Below are 18,184 nucleotides of genomic sequence, written 5' to 3' on the forward strand. Positions count from 1 at the left end.
GAGCGGTTATTTTAAACTTTAATTGTTTGGCTGTTTTAGTGGAGGGGATGAGAATAAAATCACTTGAGTCTTGACTCAATTTTTGCTCCCCTCAAATATTGGAGGGATTTAGATGGGAGACAAGACATGTTTATAGAATTTTAGATGATTAACTAAAATATCCTTTGTATTAAATTTCACATGATATATTATAAAAAGGTGTAAAAGGTCATTTAGAATTTTTCCTCCAATAAAATCCCTCCCTTCTCTCAACCAAACACAATATCTCATCCAAACCTCCCTCTCCCCTCCCTTCCATTTAAATTCCTTTATTCTTAGGAAACTGACACGCCCTTAATAACTTTAAGCTCCGCTTAAGCTAACCCAGTTTCACTATCACAATAGTTGGGAATATATGCTAAAAAATATTATTACTACAATAAAAGTGATAAAAGAAAAAATAAACTCCAATTCTTCTAGAATAAATTCTTACACGAGCAGCCACATCAGTTGCAACCAAAAAATCCACTTGCTGCTTCCTGAATTGTTCCAAAGCCTGTACAAATAACAAGAAGTGAGCAAATATTGCCACAATAGCATTCAACATCGTAATTCCTTTTAGCAAAAAAATTTAAAAAATAATCCAAATCAGCATCACCAATTTAGTATCCTAAAAATGTGATAGTAACATACTTCAAGACGTTGGGCCTGAGTAAGATTTCCATGAAGCTCAGCAGCCTTCAATCCAGCTAATCCAAATATAATCCTCAACCTATGTGCAGCTTGCTTCGTTCCACTGCATATCAAATGAGAAATTATTAAGAAGTTAGAGAACAGTGGAAAAGAAGTTAATAATTCATAAGCAGTGCAAATTAAGACTAAGATTTTCAGTTTATTAAAATTATAACAAGGTTCTGTGTAACTACTAGAAATCTACAGCTATCAATATGATGACCAATTCAAAATTAGCAGTAACATTAACATGGAGATCGTTGTAAGATCAACCTCATGGATACTTACCAATCAAATTCATCAAATAGCTAGGTATAACTATAAAAAAAGAATTCACTAATAACTCAATAAATTGACTATCACAAGCGGCATGTAAGCATAGTAAATAAGTAATGAAATGAAACCTGAAAATGATCACTTTAGAAGTAAAAGTTTTGGTGCACATTGCAAGAAGAACTGCTTCCTGATTTACTTCACGCATTCTTCTTATTCTAACCACCCTGGAAAAAAAAAAAGAATAGCAATAGTTAACAGGGTTCAAAGGATTTTACTAGATACAAAAACGAAGCAAACTGCAAAATGCTTAACATAATAGTTTTTCACAATTATGGTTTTTGGATAAAATTAGCTCTGCACATGCATGAAAAACACTCTTCTTAATCTGTTTTTCAAGCTCAAAAAGCCTTTATGTTAATACCACCATAATTAGTGATTTTATCATTGTTCATACAACATACAGCTAAATTTCATAACATGAGATGAATGATTAAATCAGAAAATACAAAGGGAAAGTGAGGAAATTACTCCTCAGTCAAGGATGCTGGTCGTTTTGCAGATGGATCAGCAGAAAGACGCAGGGGTTTTGACAGGGAAAGTTTAATAAGATCATCAACCTCCTCAGTCATGGTTGCTGAAAACAGCATGGTCTGTCTTTTTTTTGGACACACGCGAACCTGTTAAAAAATCAAATTAGTTTCACATCGTTTTCCAAAAACATGTTGAGATAAATTGCAAAATAGCATATGTAACAACAATGATTTTTGCATCATAGGGGTAGTAATACTTACAAGTTCTTGAATTTCAGCATTAAATCCAAGCTCCAAAAGACGATCTGCTTCATCGAGGATTAAAACAGAAAGATCATCCAAATCCACAGACATAGAATTACGCAAATGATCTATCATGCGTCCTGGAGTAGCCACAACAATGTCTGGCATTGATCTTAAGGCAGCCTCTTGCACCTAGGATGAGAAACAACCACTTTTAAAGCATAAAGGAAAGCAAAGGAGACAATCTGCATTACTCCCACACAATAAGGTAGGAGGTTCGATAAAAACACAAAAAACGACATGTTGATGCAAAACGATTCTCCACAGTAATTAACATCATCAAGAATCTAGACCAAGGGAGTGTTTGAAAGAGCTTATTTGGGCCTATCTCATAACATAAGCACTTACATTAGTTTTGGATACACTTGCAAAAATAACTTATGACATACCCATAAATTGTTTTCAGTTTACTTCAATAGCTCAATAGAATGGCTTATGAATAAAAACTTAACTAAGCTTTCTAGAATAGCTGATTGAATAAGCACTTACTAATTGGTTCCCTAAATCATAATATCATAATACTATACCGAAAGATGCCAAATTTATATTAGCATAACACACTACTCTTAGTAACATAGTAGGATAGCGAAATTATCAGTTGAAACCCAAAAATGCATGTCAGACAGCCAGGAGATGATGGAACTGTATAAAACATAGAAGGCAGTAGAGGATCCTTGGAACCCATACAGTATACTGAAAGCATCACGAGAAGCACACCATGATAGGACATAAAATATTGGGCCTTGCCCAATAGATAGGTTGATTAGAGAATAAGAGTTAGTTAGTATATTCCCTGATTTATGGAATTCTGTTACATATTTCGGTTTAAAAAAGAGAGAAGGGTAGCTAGAAAATCATTCAAAAGTATAGTTAGAAAACAGTTTGGAGAATATGTCTTTGGATTAGGAGCAGTTATGCTCTGGTTTAGGAGTTCTTAGAACTCTGGTTTAGTTCCTTTTCTGCATTTTCAGATTTCCACCATTGTAAGAGCTCTAAAGCTCATCAATTTCAGTCAATAAAATTCTGGTTTCTATCAACATATCTCTCTTCTTCCGGCCCATCAAAATATCTTAAGATAAAGTATCATGAAATTGAAACAGTAACCTAACCTTTGTTGACAAACCACCAACAATCAAGCAACACCTTATATCAGTAAATTGAGCAAGCTTCTCTATCATACTGTGAACTCTGCAAAAAATAATTGGGAATTAGGAAGAACGTATTTGGAATGAAATTAGCATGAATCACCACAAAGAAGTACTTAAAAAATCTACATCGACCTTGCAATGGAAGTTCTTGATTAATCATGACAATAACAGGTTTATTTGAATAAAGCCTACTTTGAATGTGAGCATTGACAAGTTTTTACTTAAATTTACAATGAAATCTTTTTTCATTAATTTAAAACATAACAGAAAGAAAGAAAAAGGCACTGAATATGTCAAAAACAAACACTAGATTTATTCATACAGCCATGAATTGAGCTAAGAGCATGAATGCAAAGCCATAGAAATCCATCGTACATGTTGGTACATACTAGCAGTCATACTTCATAGTTCATACTCAGCCAAGTAATAGAATAGAACAATCACATCACACATCAAATTCAATATCTATGGGCCCCTTACTCTCCTGACACAACGACTAAATATTTGGAATTCCTTCAACTGATAAATATGATCCAAAAATGATAGTAGATACTTACTGGGCTGCCAACTCTCTGGTTGGAGTAAGAATAAGGACCCTTATTGCATGCATGCGTTTTGGACGGAACAGCAACCTCTCTAAAGTAGGTAGTGCAAACGCGGCTGTCTGCATGATAGCAGGATTCGGACAAAGGGCGTTAAAAGAAACAGTGTTGTATAAAGCTAGGGCACCAAAATACAGAACCAGGGTATCACAAATTTAAAATAACCAAAATAAAATTAACAAAAAGACTACCTTTCCCGATCCAGTAATGGCACTTCCACATATATCGCGGCCAGTCAAGGCTAATGGTATACAAGCAGCCTAACATCAAGATTCAAAATCCCACAATTAAGTAAAATTTTCAATCTGAATTGTCCAACAGATTATGAAATTATGTAACCAATTCCAACAACACCAAGACTCAAAAGGCAAAGCAATGTAAATTGTTATATAGCATGAAGTTACAGAACCAATAATGCCAAGAATTGTTACTAGGGAAAAAAGAACCTGAATTGGTGTTGGTTTAGAATACCCCAGGGTTTCACAAGCTCGGAGCAAAGGACGAGATAAATTGAGTTGCAAGAAGGAATCAGCATTGAAAGAGGTTCCCTCAGAAGGAGCAAAAAAGGACTTGTTGTCACCAGCATTACCCTCTTCTTCATCTTCTTCTTCCGGTCTATAATCTTCCTAAATAAATCCAATCCCACAAAAACACCATAATCAATCTTTGAAACAAATAAGCACAACTTTCTATCGTCAATCAGAAAACAAGTTCTGAAACTAAGAAAAATATACACTTCTTCTATAATCATCCTAACCAAACCCAATACATTATTTTTATTTTATAAAATGCAATCTTGAACTTTCACCATAACTCTAAAAAAACAACTTCTGAAACATATAAGCACTTTTCCTATCATGAAAAACTTTTTCAAGCACTCTTTTTTTGACAATCATGTTATAGATACCAAGTATCCACCACCATTTCGCATAGACTAATCTCTCTCGGGAAATCCATTAGGCATACAAAGAATCTCTTCCTATTCAGATTTTCTCCGTACAGAAGAGCAAACTTTAACCCTGAACACTTAGACCAACCACATGTTAGTCAAACACTCTTCCTATACAAACCCAACAAATAACTTTTTATAAAAAAATTGAAACAATCAAGCACTTTTTTCTATTTATGAAAGTGCAACATCTTAGACAACTACTTCTATAACCTTCTTAAACAAACCCTTAGAAAAACACTTTTTTCCATCATGAATAAGTTAGAAGCTACAAGGGCACGTATTAGCTGTGAAGCACATATACTGACAGGTACACCGAACACGACTCTGACACATTAATTTGAGATAATTAATTAATTAAATATAATCATTGTGCAGTTATCCAACACTGACATGTGTCGGACCATAAGTGTCGATGCTATAGATTATATTAGGTATATGAAAAACGAAAACCCCCTTATTATTACTTGTTTATCAGGTTCAGAGTCAGAGCTACTGTTGTCTTCATCCGAATCAGGCAAAGCAACGACGGGCTTGGAACGTTGTCTGACTGCATAGATTTTGTCGTCTACGGAGGTTGTGCTCCTGCGAGCGTGTTCTTCTGCAACTGATTCTGAGTATTTGGTGAAGTCCCATGGAGATTGTGTTTTCTTCTTTGAAACTTTCGGTTCTTTGGGCTCTTCTCCTTCTTCTCCTTCTTCTCCTTCTTCTCCTTCTTCTTCTGATTCCAATTCGGGTTCGGATTCTTCTTCTTCTTCGTTGTTTTCTTCTTCGTCTTCTATTTCGGAGTGTTCGATTTCTTCGTCGCTGGGAGGGTCGAAGAGAAAGCTGGGTGACATTGTTGGAGTAGAGAACGCAGAAAAGTGTTTATTTTGAAGAAGGGTTTTAGAAAGGGTTTTTACTTCTTTGTTCTTTTTTATTTGTTGTTGACAAAGCTTCTCTCTTGTTGTTGTTGATGTTGGTTTTAATGGTTAAACCTGAGCGCCACTGCGTGTGTTTTCCGGGCTTCTCGGGCCGGGTCGGAGCGGACTGGCTCGTTTAATTCTACTTTTAGGCCCAATAATTTCAAGGAGAAGGATTTTGTACCCTTATATTTTGACTTATAACCCCGATTTTGAATTTTTGCTTTTGGTCATATAATTTGACGTCGTTTTGGTTTTAATCCTTCTAAAATTATTTTCTTTATAATTATCCTTGCTATTTGAAATTACTTTTAAGTTGGTTCTTTGTCTTTTTTTGTCTTAAGTTATGTGAATAGAAAATATTGATGTAGTAAGTGTGACTAAGTTTATTTTTGTTGACTTGTCATTCTCTAATGTTAAGGGTTTATTTGATGGAAAATAAGTTATTCATACCGTGTTATGTCCATCAAATGGATTTAGAAAGAATAATTTTTGGTTTATTTCTTTCTCAAAAATCATAAATCTTCTATTTAAATATTTTATATCAAAATGATAACTCATATGTTGTTTCATTAAAAAATTTAACTTGTGTCATTAAAAAATTGAACTCATATGTCATATCATTGTCTTAGATGGTTAGATATCATCAAAGACTAAAAGTTAAAAGAATTTGAAATTATAGAGATAAAATCTTTAAAAAATAATTGTATGGACTAAAATTAGATTGGTCCCATATTGCAAGGACCAAAAGCACTCACTATAAACGAGTTAAGTTTGCGGATAATAAAAAAAATTCTTATTTTAAAAAAATGTTATTAAATTTAAATATTTTAATATCCAAAAGTAATAAAACTATATTGCAATATATCATTTAGTATTTAAAATAGATTCACAAACACAACAAAACACCTAAATTAATTAAATTAACAACAAATTCTCAAATATAGCACAACAACTGAATTTTAACTATACATCAATATATATAAATAAATAAAAAATACATATGTCACGATAAATAGTTGGGTTCGCAGATTTATGGGTTTAAAATGTTAAATCTGCTACCCAAACCGAACATAATTGAGTTTCAATGGGTTGATTCGGGTAAGACCCGAACTTGAATAGATTAGACCAAAATGTGGATTTGATTGATTCGAATGACTGAATTTGCGAGTTTACTCGTACTCATGAACACTCATACCAATTAGAGTTTGTGTAGCAAAGAGATTATGTTTGACCAAAGTTCGAGTAGTAGAAGCAACAAGATTATGTGGTTGAGCAACATAATCATGTGAACGAGAAGCACATGTAGCACCCACAACATGAGCAACCTCTATTGTTTGGAGGACCATGTGATATTCTCGTATGAAGAATTATAAGCACCACATTATAACTAAAGTGCGAATTAGTAAATAAATAATTTATTTTATTATATAGTATAATGTATATATATATATAGTAATTAATTTTAATTATTATAACTATATTTTTTTTGCTTATATAATTTATTTTAATATATATAGTATAGTATAGAGCATGGTTTTATAATAACTAATTAATTAATAATACATTACAATATAGATATAACATGTTCTTTTAATCATTAATTTAATTAATTAACTAATACAATTTTCTTAAGAAAAATAATAAATAAATTACAGTGTTATATAAAAAAATATTTATTAAAGTTGATAACAACTACAGTAAATAGATAAATACTACATAAAAAATTTCTTATTTTACAAGTTAATTATTACGTAAAAAGGTATTTCATAAAGAAAGCATCAAATTCATCAACAACAAAAAAAAACTAAATTTAAAATGTCTATGGGACACAATTTACTATCAACACAAAAACTTTCCATTTAAATTCAAGTTTTGTTAAGTCGTTTACTCCAATGAGTTTGTAGTACGCACTTGAATTGATTTTTTGTTGGTCCAATCAACATGACACTATTAAACTTACGTGCTCGAATAAAATCGCCAAAATTATTGTGAAGAAGCTACAAAGTTCAATATATAATTTTTTTTCAAGTAACTTCCACACATGTTGCATATGAATTTCGGGATCTTTCAAAATATATTTTGTTGCTTATAAATATGAGAGATATTATGTATGTTCTTGTTGTCTAGATCTCTCAACGATTATAGGATATGACTCAATGCAACGTGATATTTTTTTAGTTCATCCACATTTTTTTCATCTTCTTAAGTGTCCCATAAATGTTTTATTCTCAAATGTAACCAATAACTCATGATTCTGAAGTCCATAAATTTCACTAATAATTTATCTATCACCATTCTAAATGGTTTTGATATAAGTTTAAACAGAGAACCACATGTTTTAGTTGAAGTCTTTGTGTTAGAGAAAGTAATGATAACAACTAATTAATTTTCTCTCTCTCTCTCTCTCTCTCTCTCTCATTTATTATTTTTCTCTCTCATTTTATTACTTTCTCTCTCCGTTTTTACTTCAGTCTCTTTTTCCCTCATACGTTTTTCTCTTTCTCTCTCTCAATTAATCGTTTCTCTCTCTCAATTAACCATTTCCTTTTCTCTCTCTCTTCACCACGAACTCCATTCCCGTTTGTTTCTTCCTCTCAACAAAAATGGCACGCATCAAAACTACTGCCAAGAGAAAAATGTCATCTTTTGATCTAGAAACAGACTCACAAAACTATTCAAGCTCTGAATCCGCTGGCCAAGGAATAAAACACAAGTCTATCTCTCCTCCTATGGCACCTCCTCAACCTCCTTCTAAAAAAACCAAAAAACCCTCATCTTCAAAACCCACTGCCTCAACCAGAAGATCTTCAAGAGTTCAGTCTGGTGTTGTCCCTTCAAGCAAAAAGGTTCCTCAGGACTCTACTGTTCATGTGGTTGATTCGGACGATTCCAAAGGAAATACCTCGGCTAAATCGATCCCTAATTTATCTTCCAAACCTTCCACTCCAAAAAGGTCAAAAACTAAATCAACTAAACAGAGTAAACCTACTCCAAAGTTCATCCAAAACAACTTTTGTTCCTCTTTTTGACTCCACAGATTCGGAGACAAATTATACCTCAAAATGGATAGATAAATATGTGGTTCATGGCAAGCACATTGACCTAATTAACTTGAAAAATGGTGGCTTTAACGTTGAAGAAGTTTTTGATAAGTTAGGATGGACCTCCTTTTTTAGAGTAAATGAACCACAATACCCACGGCTGGTAAAGGCATTCTATGTTGCATGCAATGGTTGTAAAGGAAGCTCTGGTTTCAGTTTTGTACTTAAGGGAGTACACTTGGAAGTAAACCCCACTACATTACGCAAAATCATTGACCTACAAGATGCTGGAGCCCACTATTTTGCTGAAACTTGGTATATGCAATATATGATCACTCGAACTTCCGTTCTTCAAAGTATCTTGATAAATCCTCGTAAACCTCTCGTAGCTTCAAACCTTCCTCCTATGTGTCGGATTTTTCACAACATCTGTGTTCACTCGATAGTGCCTCGAGCTGGGAGCTTTGAAAAGGTAACCGAACTTGATATTCTGATTATTCATCATCTGTTGACTGGAACACCCCTTCATTTGGGCAATATCATATTTAGCTACATGTTGAATGCTGCCATTGTGGGTCGATCAGCTCTCTATGGGATGATCTTGACCAAAGTCTTTAAGTTCTTTAAGGTACCTCTTGATGATGAAGGGAGTATTCAGTGCAATAACTTATTTTCTATGAAAAATATCAAACAAATGCGTATTTATCTGCCTGAACAAACCTCCACCTCAAGGAAGAAGAAAACCGCCTCAAAGAAACAGAAGTCTGCCTCTCCACTATCTCATTCTCGGACCCCCACTTCCTCATTTAACTCCGCTGGCTCAACACTTCCTCAATCTCCACAAGTCAGTAACAATCCATCAACACATACTACCGCTTCTTCAATTAAGGATGCAGTTGATGAAAATCCTCCACAACGTGAGGAGGATGGTGAAGACTTATTATTTGATCTGAACGTATCATATGATCATCATTCTTCAAAAAGCCCTCATAGGAACATGCATGCGGAAGAATCCACATTACCATCTCAAGTAAGTCTAAACTCTTCTCATATTTCTCCAAATATTGCTCCATCTAATTCTGATCCAAATTTACAAGAAAAATCCAAATCTCCTTTGGCTCCACATTTTGAAAATCTATCCAAGGATAAGGCTAAAAGTGCATGTGATGATTCAACAACCAACATGAAATCGGCAGGAACTGAGAACAAAAAGTTTTTAAAGCTACTAAAGGCCATTAGGAAAGACCAAAAGAAATTGTTAGTTAACTTTTCTCACTTTCAAAAAACCATCGCTCAGTTTGGACTCATTCTGGAATGGGTAACCAAACACTTGGGTTCATCTGCTGCTGCCAATGACCAACCTCCTGTGCTACCGGCCCAATTCTCCTTTGTCCCCAACTCTACATATTCATCATCTGAAGATTCATCTTCCGCTGAATGACTCTGTTTTAATTTTTTTTTTTACTTTTTGATGTTGACTTAATTCATGGGGAGTCAGATTATGGATTATATTTTGTCTTATGTTGGTTAACTCTTTGATATTATGTTTTATTTGTTGATGTTATGGTTGTTTAAACTCAAATTATGTTTGTTGATGTTATGGATGAATTCATAAACCTATGGTATTTTGTTTAAGTTTCTGGAATTTATTTTAGGTGTTTATGAATGTTCTATTTACCTCAATATTGCATAATTTCAAAAAATTGCTTTTACTTGAATGTTAAAAGGGAAATTTTTCAAAATTATCACTTGTATGATTGAGGGAGAGTTTAATTATTTCATTCTCACATATAACAAAAATCACAATCTAAAGAATTTTGTCATCATCAAAAAGGGGGAGATTGTTGAGACAAAATCTCTTTCAATTGGTTTTAATGATAACAAAATTAATTAAAAGATTATGATTGAGGTTAATGACTAATCTGTGCTTTTGAGTGTATTCATATAAGAAAACAGGCTATCATTCATTAAGGCAAAAAGAAGAAAATTCTGAGTTAAATGCTAAGTATGGAAAATACCGAGGATGGCCTCACGAGCTGGTGAAACTACAATTCTGCATCCTCGCCGATTTGAATTCATTAAACAAAGGCATAATAGTATTAAAGAATGAATTATTTGAATTCATTCAACAAAGACAGAATAGTATTAAAAAATAAATTGTTTGATTCATTCAATAAAGGCAAAATACTATTAAAGAATGGATAAAGAAAAGCTTTTGAAGAAAATGAGTAAAAAGGCAAAAGAAAGGTACGATGAAGGATTACATTAGCATGTGCCTATAGTCAACATCTTGAAAAGCATCCCAACACTTTATGAAAGTAACTCATCATGTCATAGGGAAAGGCAACATGTGCTTGCCATGAAGTCAATCTTCAAAAAGGCAACAACAAACAAGTCAAAAATAAATTGATCACATGTCTTAAGGAAAGAATAGAGAAAAGGACTTCACACGTGAAGCCTTTGCAAAGTCTTGAAGAAAGGAATGAAAAGGACATCACATGTTCTTACAAGCATTAAATGAAGGAAAGAGAAAAAGCTCACATGTGAAGCTTTATCAAGGCATTGAAGAAAGGAGAACGACTTCACATAAACTTCAAACATTAAAGAAAGGAAATAGAAAAGGACAACGCGTGTCCCCAAGTACCCAGAAAATCAGTTACCTCGTACTTGAACATGGAATGCATCTATCCAAGGAGCTGAATGGCATTTTCGTAATTATGAAGAAAAACCTTGGCATTTCTAAAATGGATTTTCCAAACGGTCATAAAAGGCTTGGCATATGAAATGAACATCACAAGACCTCTATAAATTGCAGCAAGCTGATCTTCATCAAAAAACACAACACATTGCATTAAAAAGATCAAAAATCTTAAAGCTTTTAAGAAGCAACATCCATTATATCTTCATACTTTCTACAAATCCTACATTAGATCTTTGTTAATCTTTTCAGAAAGTATTTAGAATCAATCACTCTCATATCACACTGTAATTTCCACGTGAGATACACTTGGAAATATTTGAAATCTGATTGTAAGCTTGGTGAAGCTTAAGAATACACAAGTTGTAATTATCCTCTGTCTGAGGTCGATCTGTTTGAACATTAGTGAAATCTCACAAGGGTGTGAGGACTGGAAGCAGCCATCTTTGGATGAACCAGTATAAAAACAGTGTGTGTCAATCTTATATTTCTCTTTCACTCTTTAGCTCAGTTCAAATTTGAAGGTTTTGAAAAACCCATCCTCGGGCTTGCCATCCTCTGCAAGAGGATAGTTTTTAAAACACTTGAAAATTATTTTTAAACGGCAAAATCCATATTCAACCCCCCTTCTAGTGATATTTAGCTACATCACTTTATTCCATTCAAAACAAAGTAAACATGTTTCAGGTGGTACAAAATGGCATAAAATGATCATAAACTGACACAAAGTGCTTGACTAACAAAAAGTGATCATAAACGAATCGTACACTAAAAAAATATATTCATAAACTAACATAAACTAACAAAAAGTGATCATAATTTGATCATAAACTAACAAAAAGTGACATATCCTAATATTATATCCTCCATGTTTTGATCTTTGGTCTAAAAGTGCTTGAATGAGCTTGAGCTTGTGCAGGCTGGGACTGAGCTTGTGTAGGCTGGGACTTCTTGGGTCTTCCTTTGATTTTGACAAGTTTTGTGAGTTGGTTTTTCTTAGGTCTTCCTTTGGTTTTGATAGGTTGTGTTTAGGCTTGGGCAGCTTGAGTTTGGGTCTGGACTGCTTGAGTTTGGGCTTGGGCAGCTTGACTTTCAGCTTGGACAGCTTGAGTTTGGGCTTGGCCAACTTCAGTTTGAGTATGACTTTCTTGGGTTTGGCTTGTTCATGATGTCTTATTATGACTAGGTTGTTTACACTTGGTGCACTTACTTGACATCCCTTTCCTACTAATCATTGTTGGGTCTTTATTTTTTTCATCGCCATCTATGTTCCTTGACCTTTTGGGCCTTCCTGGAAGCCTTCTTGATGGTGGTGGTAAGACATCAGGATACAAAGTTTGAGCCCGTATATTTTGTCCATTTATTGGGTAAATAACAGGTTAGTAACAAGCCGCATATGTCTCTCGCCTATAATATGTTGGAATCAAGTCTTCTGGATCTTCTTTGAGGAAGTTGTAGCAACAAACTACATGGCAACAAAGAATTCTAGTAAGCATTCACTTCCTGCATGAACATTATCTATTTTCCATTGATACCACAAACTCGTCTTCTGTGTGGTTGATGTTGCTAACTCCAAATATATTTTCACCAACATACCTTGTTCAATAAGAATAACAAGAATTAACACATGACATAACATAAAAAACAAAATTAAAAAAAACATGACATAACAGATTTCACATGACACATGACAATAACTAACCACATTACACATGACAAGAATTAAAAAGCATAACATAACCATAGCATAAAAAAAAAGATTTCAGGTGTTTAAAAGAATCACATGACAAATGACAATAATTAACACATGACACGTGATAAGAACCACAAGAATTAATAATCATATTATAAAAAACAGAACCACAAGAATTAACAATCATATTATAAAAATCAGAACCACAATATTACCTACACATCCACATTCTTGATAATTCTTGTTCATTTGCTAACTTTTTCTTGATTTGAGGCAGAACAATTGTACCTTTCTAATGTAGTTCTATTTTTTGACCACATTTCCATTAAGTACAATTTGATGTTTTCAAGCATTGTCATTATGGGTTTCCCTCTAGGTCCAATTACGACACTATTGAGTGTCTCTGACATATTATTGACAACCACATCACATTTAGAATTGAAATTGAATCTTGATTTGGACCAAAACCTTGGTGGAATCTTCACCAAATATTTGTAGGCCTCTTTGTTAACCTTCCTCAACTTTTTCATTTCTCTTTCCCATTCTTGAAGATATGTTGACTTGGCTGTCTTCCACATCAATTCCTTAAGTTTCTTCCTTGGGTGCATTTTCTGAAGTTGTTATAGAGGTGTCTTACACAAAACCTTTATTCAACCCCAAGAAGCAACTCATCTATTGTAGACAACAATCCCTAACATAAACAAGAGAAATTAACATAAATAGACATATTAACATAAATGAATAATGATTAATTGAACTTAAATGAATATCTTTTGTTGATCAGATATAAAAGTGTAGAATTTGCATGCTTGCTGTCCACCCAAGTCATTAATTAATAATTTAAAGAATCAAGTCCATGAATCTCTTGTCTCACCTTCAACTACAGCCACAACAATTGGAAGCATTTGATCATTTGGGTCTCTACCCACAACAGCAAGAATCATACCCTCATAATACCCTTTAAGGAAACAACCATCAAGACCAATTATTGGTCTATAAGTCAGGAAACTCTCTTTACATCCATTAAGACACATATATAGGCGTTGGAAACTTGGTAAAAGTGGTATGTCCACATAATCAGTTACCTTAAATTTGTAGCTTGAATTTCTAACTTAACAGTACTATTTGAATTTTATCTTAATAACACATGGCAATAATCATACAATCTTAGATATTTCTCTCTAAACGATCCATCAACCATATCAATTGCAACCTTATGTGTCCTGAATGCCTTCATCTTACTCACTCCAGCATTCCACTTTTGATGAACCTTGTTAGAAATATCTGTAACTTTTATGTTCGGGTTCTCTTTCACTGTCGAGTACAATCTTTTTCTAAGCCAACTTGATCTCATAAATTTGACCTTATACTCTCTATTACATGAATGTGCGTCAACTAGTTTCCTAAGTTGCCATGCATCTTCACCAGGTAACTTTGCACAATATGCAAACCACTCACAACCTTCCTTGCATTTAACTCTCACTCTTAGTTTGTCATTTTTTATAAACTTCAAATCCCTCCCACTATGAATGACATATGTTGTCATAGCCTCCTTAAATTCTTTTTTACCAGTGAAAAGGGTTCCTAAAACACACTTATAATCTTCCATTTTTTTTGGCATGACAAATAAAAGATACTTCTTAGTTTCTTGTGAATCATCACTCTCCAATTCCTCTATAAAATATTCTTCATCAAATAATTACTTCTCAGTTTGCATTACATGTTCTTTTCCATTTGAAGCCAAATTAAAAGTGTCATCACTAGACACATTAGCCTTTTCATCTTCATCCATAATATGTTTTTTCTCAACACAAATCTTCTTAGGTCTCCCTCTTTTCTTACCAGTATTTTCTTTCTTATTTTTGTTAGTATTAGACCCTTTCTTACTTGCACCATTCCTCTTCTCAATTTCAACTTGACACTCAATTTCCTTACCACCTACCCCTCCTTGTCCTTCAAGTCCATCGCCACCTATTTGGATCTCATCAAACCCATCATTCATGGGCAATTCATCATATGAGTCTCCAAAAGTTACATTAACATCACTATCTTCACTATCAGACCCAATATTGTCTTTTGTTTGGGTTGTATTTTGGGTTGGTTCATGTGTATCATTTCCTACTTGAATAGCTTCTTGAGCCTCACTATGCACAATATCCACATGTTGTGGGCCTGTTTGGGTTGGTCCATAGGCCTGTTTAGCTTCATCTTTTTCATCCCCAGTTTGCACGTTATCAATAAATATGGGTTGAGATACTGGATGAATAAGATACAAATTCACTTTCCCATTAGCCTTGGCAAAATTTACCATTTCCATTGCTCCAATGTCATTTTTCAAAAAAAACTTCTCACCGTACACCTCATACCAGATACTAATAACTTCAGGATACCCCATTTGTTTAATAATATCAAAAATCTCAAAGTAACTACACATGTCAGCATCACATTTCCAATTTGAAACTTCAGCTTGGTACACTTCTATTGTGTCATCCAAAAAATACCCTCCATGGTGAACATCAATAAAAAAGACATCCATTATGCTTTTTATACATTGAAAAAAAAACTCATTAATAGAAAACTATAATCAAATGGTAGAGACCACAAATATGACCCCCATAATCTTAGAAAAAGAGGAAGGAATATGTATGTGTGGACCACAAACCTAGACCCAAATAAACAACACATGCAAGAATAAGCTCATTCAAAAATCAAATACATGCAAAAAATAAATACCATAAGGACCCAACTAAACCCTAAACCCTAAACCCTAAAACAAATAGGATCACTAAACATCATAATCAATAAATACATTACCTTTCTTCTCCTCTCAATGTGGGCTTACAATTTCTTGAAGCTTGATTATGACGGTGTGTTCTTCGATTCCTTCTAGTTATCGTTGAAATGGATTTACGATTTCACATATGGGAGAAGAAAACGAGAAAAGGAAAACAAGAAGAGGAAAATGAGTGGGAGATGAGAAGACCAAACAATAGATTTAGAAATGTGAAAGAGAAAAAAAACTGAGAAGAAAACGGAGGAGGGAATTTGTTAACGTTGTCTTAACGGAAATTCAGTTAAAGGGTAAAATTGAAATTATTTTAAAAGATAAAATACTGAAATGGGAAAAAAAAATAACTAAAACGTTACCTGAAATTAAGTTAAGAGACTATAAATGTAATTTAACCTAAATTTTTTGAAATTGAATTTTCTAGTATGTATTTTTGTCAAGTCCATGAATCTCTTGTCTCACCTTCAACTACAGCCACAACAATTGGAAGCATTTGATCATTTGGGTCTCTACCCACAACAGCAAGAATCATACCCTCATAATACCCTTTAAGGAAACAACCATCAAGACCAATTATTGGTCTATAAGTCAGGAAACTCTCTTTACATCCATTAAGACACATATATAGGCGTTGGAAACTTGGTAAAAGTGGTATGTCCACATAATCAGTTACCTTAAATTTGTAGCTTGAATTTCTAACTTAACAGTACTATTTGAATTTTATCTTAATAACACATGGCAATAATCATACAATCTTAGATATTTCTCTCTAAACGATCCATCAACCATATCAATTGCAACCTTATGTGTCCTGAATGCCTTCATCTTACTCACTCCAGCATTCCACTTTTGATGAACCTTGTTAGAAATATCTGTAACTTTTATGTTCGGGTTCTCTTTCACTGTCGAGTACAATCTTTTTCTAAGCCAACTTGATCTCATAAATTTGACCTTATACTCTCTATTACATGAATGTGCGTCAACTAGTTTCCTAAGTTGCCATGCATCTTCACCAGGTAACTTTGCACAATATGCAAACCACTCACAACCTTCCTTGCATTTAACTCTCACTCTTAGTTTGTCATTTTTTATAAACTTCAAATCCCTCCCACTATGAATGACATATGTTGTCATAGCCTCCTTAAATTCTTTTTTACCAGTGAAAAGGGTTCCTAAAACACACTTATAATCTTCCATTTTTTTTGGCATGACAAATAAAAGATACTTCTTAGTTTCTTGTGAATCATCACTCTCCAATTCCTCTATAAAATATTCTTCATCAAATAATTACTTCTCAGTTTGCATTACATGTTCTTTTCCATTTGAAGCCAAATTAAAAGTGTCATCACTAGACACATTAGCCTTTTCATCTTCATCCATAATATGTTTTTTCTCAACACAAATCTTCTTAGGTCTCCCTCTTTTCTTACCAGTATTTTCTTTCTTATTTTTGTTAGTATTAGACCCTTTCTTACTTGCACCATTCCTCTTCTCAATTTCAACTTGACACTCAATTTCCTTACCACCTACCCCTCCTTGTCCTTCAAGTCCATCGCCACCTATTTGGATCTCATCAAACCCATCATTCATGGGCAATTCATCATATGAGTCTCCAAAAGTTACATTAACATCACTATCTTCACTATCAGACCCAATATTGTCTTTTGTTTGGGTTGTATTTTGGGTTGGTTCATGTGTATCATTTCCTACTTGAATAGCTTCTTGAGCCTCACTATGCACAATATCCACATGTTGTGGGCCTGTTTGGGTTGGTCCATAGGCCTGTTTAGCTTCATCTTTTTCATCCCCAGTTTGCACGTTATCAATAAATATGGGTTGAGATACTGGATGAATAAGATACAAATTCACTTTCCCATTAGCCTTGGCAAAATTTACCATTTCCATTGCTCCAATGTCATTTTTCAAAAAAAACTTCTCACCGTACACCTCATACCAGATACTAATAACTTCAGGATACCCCATTTGTTTAATAATATCAAAAATCTCAAAGTAACTACACATGTCAGCATCACATTTCCAATTTGAAACTTCAGCTTGGTACACTTCTATTGTGTCATCCAAAAAATACCCTCCATGGTGAACATCAATAAAAAAGACATCCATTATGCTTTTTATACATTGAAAAAAAAACTCATTAATAGAAAACTATAATCAAATGGTAGAGACCACAAATATGACCCCCATAATCTTAGAAAAAGAGGAAGGAATATGTATGTGTGGACCACAAACCTAGACCCAAATAAACAACACATGCAAGAATAAGCTCATTCAAAAATCAAATACATGCAAAAAATAAATACCATAAGGACCCAACTAAACCCTAAACCCTAAACCCTAAAACAAATAGGATCACTAAACATCATAATCAATAAATACATTACCTTTCTTCTCCTCTCAATGTGGGCTTACAATTTCTTGAAGCTTGATTATGACGGTGTGTTCTTCGATTCCTTCTAGTTATCGTTGAAATGGATTTACGATTTCACATATGGGAGAAGAAAACGAGAAAAGGAAAACAA

The 18,184-nt window shown here is 33.7% G+C and overlaps 3 protein-coding genes across 3 annotated transcripts in view; all 3 read right to left on the reverse strand.

Moving 5' to 3' along the window:
- The window catches only part of LOC101509624 (DEAD-box ATP-dependent RNA helicase 28), a 10,342-nt gene extending 4,864 nt beyond the window's left edge, over positions 1-5,478 (reverse strand). Inside the window, exons 1-10 of the mRNA XM_004500080.4 lie at positions 4,987-5,478; positions 4,017-4,196; positions 3,762-3,830; positions 3,526-3,632; positions 2,930-3,008; positions 1,779-1,952; positions 1,516-1,664; positions 1,116-1,211; positions 673-775; positions 473-535 (exon numbers count right to left, since the gene is read on the reverse strand). Coding sequence (XP_004500137.1) covers positions 473-535; positions 673-775; positions 1,116-1,211; positions 1,516-1,664; positions 1,779-1,952; positions 2,930-3,008; positions 3,526-3,632; positions 3,762-3,830; positions 4,017-4,196; positions 4,987-5,358 — 1,392 coding nt within the window. The 5' untranslated portion in view covers positions 5,359-5,478. The remainder of the gene's footprint in view (positions 1-472; positions 536-672; positions 776-1,115; positions 1,212-1,515; positions 1,665-1,778; positions 1,953-2,929; positions 3,009-3,525; positions 3,633-3,761; positions 3,831-4,016; positions 4,197-4,986) is intronic.
- An 8,046-nt stretch (positions 5,479-13,524) lies between these two features.
- Positions 13,525-14,465, reverse strand: LOC105852142 (uncharacterized). Its single transcript, XM_012715795.1, has 3 exons — positions 14,055-14,465; positions 13,731-13,941; positions 13,525-13,547 (listed from the first exon to the last, which is right to left on the reverse strand). The coding sequence occupies exons 1-3, from the start codon at positions 14,463-14,465 to the stop codon at positions 13,525-13,527; spliced, it is 645 nt and encodes a 214-aa protein (XP_012571249.1).
- Positions 14,466-16,080: 1,615 nt separating this feature from the next.
- On the reverse strand, positions 16,081-16,841 carry LOC105852143 (uncharacterized). The gene is made up of 2 exons (XM_012715796.1): positions 16,431-16,841; positions 16,081-16,317 (listed from the first exon to the last, which is right to left on the reverse strand). The coding sequence occupies exons 1-2, from the start codon at positions 16,839-16,841 to the stop codon at positions 16,081-16,083; spliced, it is 648 nt and encodes a 215-aa protein (XP_012571250.1).
- Positions 16,842-18,184: the final 1,343 nt, after the last annotated feature.

This window comes from Cicer arietinum, chromosome 5, assembly GCF_000331145.2.
Source record: "Cicer arietinum cultivar CDC Frontier isolate Library 1 chromosome 5, Cicar.CDCFrontier_v2.0, whole genome shotgun sequence".
Taxonomy (NCBI): Eukaryota; Viridiplantae; Streptophyta; class Magnoliopsida; order Fabales; family Fabaceae; genus Cicer; species Cicer arietinum.

Excerpts from the sequence above, each read along its gene's own strand:
- LOC105852142 (XM_012715795.1), bottom strand. The coding sequence starts at position 14,465 with ATGGAAGATTATAAGTGTGTTTTAGGAACCCTTTTCACTGGTAAAAAA. Across the intron at positions 13,942-14,054 it reads ATAAGGTTGCAATTGATATG|GTAACTGATTATGTGGACAT; the intron begins GTTGATGGATCG and ends TACAAATTTAAG. Across the intron at positions 13,548-13,730 it reads TGTTGTGGCTGTAGTTGAAG|GGATTGTTGTCTACAATAGA; the intron begins GTGAGACAAGAG and ends TGTTTATGTTAG.
- LOC105852143 (XM_012715796.1), bottom strand. The coding sequence starts at position 16,841 with ATGGAAGATTATAAGTGTGTTTTAGGAACCCTTTTCACTGGTAAAAAA. Across the intron at positions 16,318-16,430 it reads ATAAGGTTGCAATTGATATG|GTAACTGATTATGTGGACAT; the intron begins GTTGATGGATCG and ends TACAAATTTAAG.